Source organism: Brassica oleracea, chromosome C8 (assembly GCF_000695525.1).
Source record: "Brassica oleracea var. oleracea cultivar TO1000 chromosome C8, BOL, whole genome shotgun sequence".
Taxonomy (NCBI): domain Eukaryota; kingdom Viridiplantae; phylum Streptophyta; class Magnoliopsida; order Brassicales; family Brassicaceae; genus Brassica; species Brassica oleracea.
Window position 1 is genome coordinate 103261 of NC_027755.1, and position 3189 is coordinate 106449.

Consider the following 3189-nt stretch of genomic DNA (forward strand, 5'->3'; position numbering starts at 1 on the left):
AAGCCGTCTAGACCCTAAACATAACCCCTAAACTTAATTAACTAACTGAACACTTCATAAAATCAAATTAAACTTCAAAAGTGTTTACTATACACAAAAATAAACATGTTTAGGTAAAAAAATTAATTTTTCAAAAAAACATTCAAGCTTTCCAAAATCTAACCCTAAGTATACATACAATACTACAACATATGTTGCAAAACCCTAGACCAAAGAATACCATGATTCACTACCTACACTCATCTATGTTGAAAACAATTCAATTTTGTTATATTTTAATTTATATCACTTAAAACTATTTATAATTACATGATTTTAATTTTTCGCTTATCAAAATATTTTCTTAAAAATTTATAAATTATTTTTAAGATCAGCTACACCAGAAGACTTACTTTGAAGTCGTCGAGACGACTTACTAGGGCTATATTCGTAAAAATGACTTCTGTTTTTTTGTTTGGTCACAAGGGGCTGGACTGTAATTTCACAAGGCTTTTAGGTTAGTTTTGCATTTGATTTAAGTTTGAGTATAGGTTTGAAGTTAAAATCAAGTTGTGGGTTAGTTTTGGCAAATTCCTCAAAAATTATCATACAATCACTATACAAAATCAGGTATTCTATTTGACCTTGTGCTAAGAAAGTAACTAGTCACTAAACTTACCCACTGTGCCACTGTGGTTAGGATTTTTGAGCATCCATAATGTTTAGCTAAGAAAAATATGTAGTTACCACGAATCTGTTAAACACATAAAAAAAATTAGCACAAAGCACATCCATAGAAATCTCATCTTTTTTTAAACACTATAACTTTGGTTAATGGGTTTAATTTGTAGGTGGACTTGATGGGAGGATCCTACGATGCATGGGACAACATGAAGTTTAAATTTCTAATGGCATTCACTACCACAATACTCTCATTGATTTTACTTGGGTTTGATGATCTCATGCATGAATTTTGAATTATTAAATGCTGAAGACGCAGTTCGTTGGGGGCACACTGACTTTCTTCTCAAAGCCAATTCACATCCTGTCACCATTTATTTTCAGCTTTCTTAGTTATATTCACTAGAACAATTCAAACTTTGTTTGAAACAATGGGAGGAGTAGTTTATTGTAGCGTTTTATAGATTGGTGATCCCTAAAATAGACCATGCTTGTTAGGGCTTCTTGGGAAAGACCAGAGGCGTGATTACATCAAGAACTAAGAAGTGTGTTTAAGGTACTCAAGAACAACCTTGGTTTTGATATCTCCGGTGAAGTCACCGCCTCTATTTCGGCCCCTCATGGTTTTCCGGAAATGTGATCCTTCTTACTCCAGTCTCTTCCGTCAACAGCCATCACGGTAAATATGAACATTTTTTCTAGATTAAAAGAAGCATAATTTGTCATGTCACACAAAACAACATATCTCAGTTACGTCAAAGTTAAAGGACAAAACCTTGGAGCTGATGAGTTTGATAACATGTTTAGCTGAGATATCACGTTGGTGCCAGAATTCTTCTATCAAAGGTTTAAAACAAATAGAATACCTAATTTTGTATAGTGATTGTATGATAATTTTATTTTATTTTTTTTGATGAAATTTCAAATTTATTGATCATACTAGAGAGAATATATGTACAAGCCTATGTGGTTACAACTGAATAATGTGAGTAAACAGCCAAACTAAGTATCATGAGCTCCAAACCACCTTTGCATCAGACCTTGCAACCTTGGCCTTAAGTAATAACGCGTAGACGTTATACGGTTACGAACCGTCTTGTCTACCAGTCTAGCAATATGCTCAACCGGCTTTGAAACATGGTTGTGGAGTCTCTCATTCCGTTCTCTCCAAATGTAGTAGACAGTAACCTGCAGCACAAGTCTGAGCAGAATAAATGTAAGCCGATCATAGTGACCTGTCAAGAGTCTCGTGATGGTAGTATCCCAATCAGGATCCGGGTCCATGCCAAATAAGTTTCCTGTAACCTTGAGCCAAAGTGTGAATATGTACGGACAAGCAAAGAATAGATGGTCTCGGGTTTCGTCTGGCTTCCCACAGTAGAGACAATATTGTGCTTGACCCCACTGTGCAGTGCGATGTCCAGTTGATAGCCTGTCTCTTACAGCCAACCACGTGATGAAAGCAAATCTCGGCACTCCTTGCTGAAACCAAATCAGCCTACTCCACATTACTTGATCCTTCTTCTTTCTAATATTACTCCAAGTGTTCTTGGAGTTAAACCTGCTGCTATAGGTGTCGTCTCCATCTCTCCATAACACCCCGTCAGGCACGTTTGCAGTCAAATTTAGTGGGAGCTCTCGAATGTCATAAACTAATATATATATATATATATATATATATATATATGTATTAGTTTAATTTTGTTATGGATGTACCTTGAGGAATATGTTTAAAGATATCAGATCGTATTAGATATACTAGGGGCATTTCCCCCGTGCAAGCGCGGAGTTGTAGACATATTTATTGTTTCATTTCAATATTTGTTAGGGTTATTGTAGCTGTGAATTTTACGTTTTGGGTTGATCATTGTTTTTTAAGTTTTTTATTGTTATAGGGTTAGAGTTGTGATGATGTACTGTGTATGCCCTGTTCTCCACTCATGAAGGAGTAAACTGTGTTAGTAATGTGATTGATATAGTTCGTGTTGTTGTTTGCTGTGTAATGAGAATTATTGTTTGTTTGTCTTTTTAATTTGTTACTTGTACTGTTGAGATTACATAAATTATATTAAGGTTGTTGACTCACCTTTTGTTTCTGGATATTTTTTCACCAGTTTATTTGTGTAAGTTGTGTGTATTAAGTAATAATTTTTTTTATTCTTATTATCTTGGTTATATGTTTTTTTACTTTTAAACTTGTTGTTTTTACCGGACCTTTAAAACAAATATATGAAGACTTGTAGAAATAACTATAAAATGAGTGACAATTAGTATTTCGATATTAATGGGTTTTAAATGAATATATGTATTTCTCATAAGAAGACAATAGCGTTGGCATGTTGACATTGAGCATATAAGCTATTTTTATAAGACAAGAGGAGTGAGCAGGTGGAGATGTTGTTACTGCCTTTGTGTCTGTTGGGATTGTCTCTTGTATCTCCTGGTGTGTGGCTGTGTTTGTTTCTCTTTTATTTAATGGGTAATATGTAAACAAAAATCATTGTTAGTTGTATTTATCAGAGTTTGTAA

General features: G+C 34.2%; 1 protein-coding gene across 1 annotated transcript; it reads right to left on the reverse strand.

Moving 5' to 3' along the window:
* Window positions 1-1662: 1662 nt before the first annotated feature.
* Window positions 1663-2169, reverse strand: LOC106308344. Its single transcript, XM_013745507.1, has one exon. The coding sequence runs from the start codon at window positions 2167-2169 to the stop codon at window positions 1663-1665; it is 507 nt and encodes a 168-aa protein (XP_013600961.1).
* Window positions 2170-3189: the final 1020 nt, after the last annotated feature.

Bases quoted from the DNA above. Each gene is read 5' to 3' on its own strand.
- LOC106308344 (XM_013745507.1), bottom strand. From the start codon at position 2,169: ATGTGGAGTAGGCTGATTTGGTTTCAGCAAGGAGTGCCGAGATTTGCT.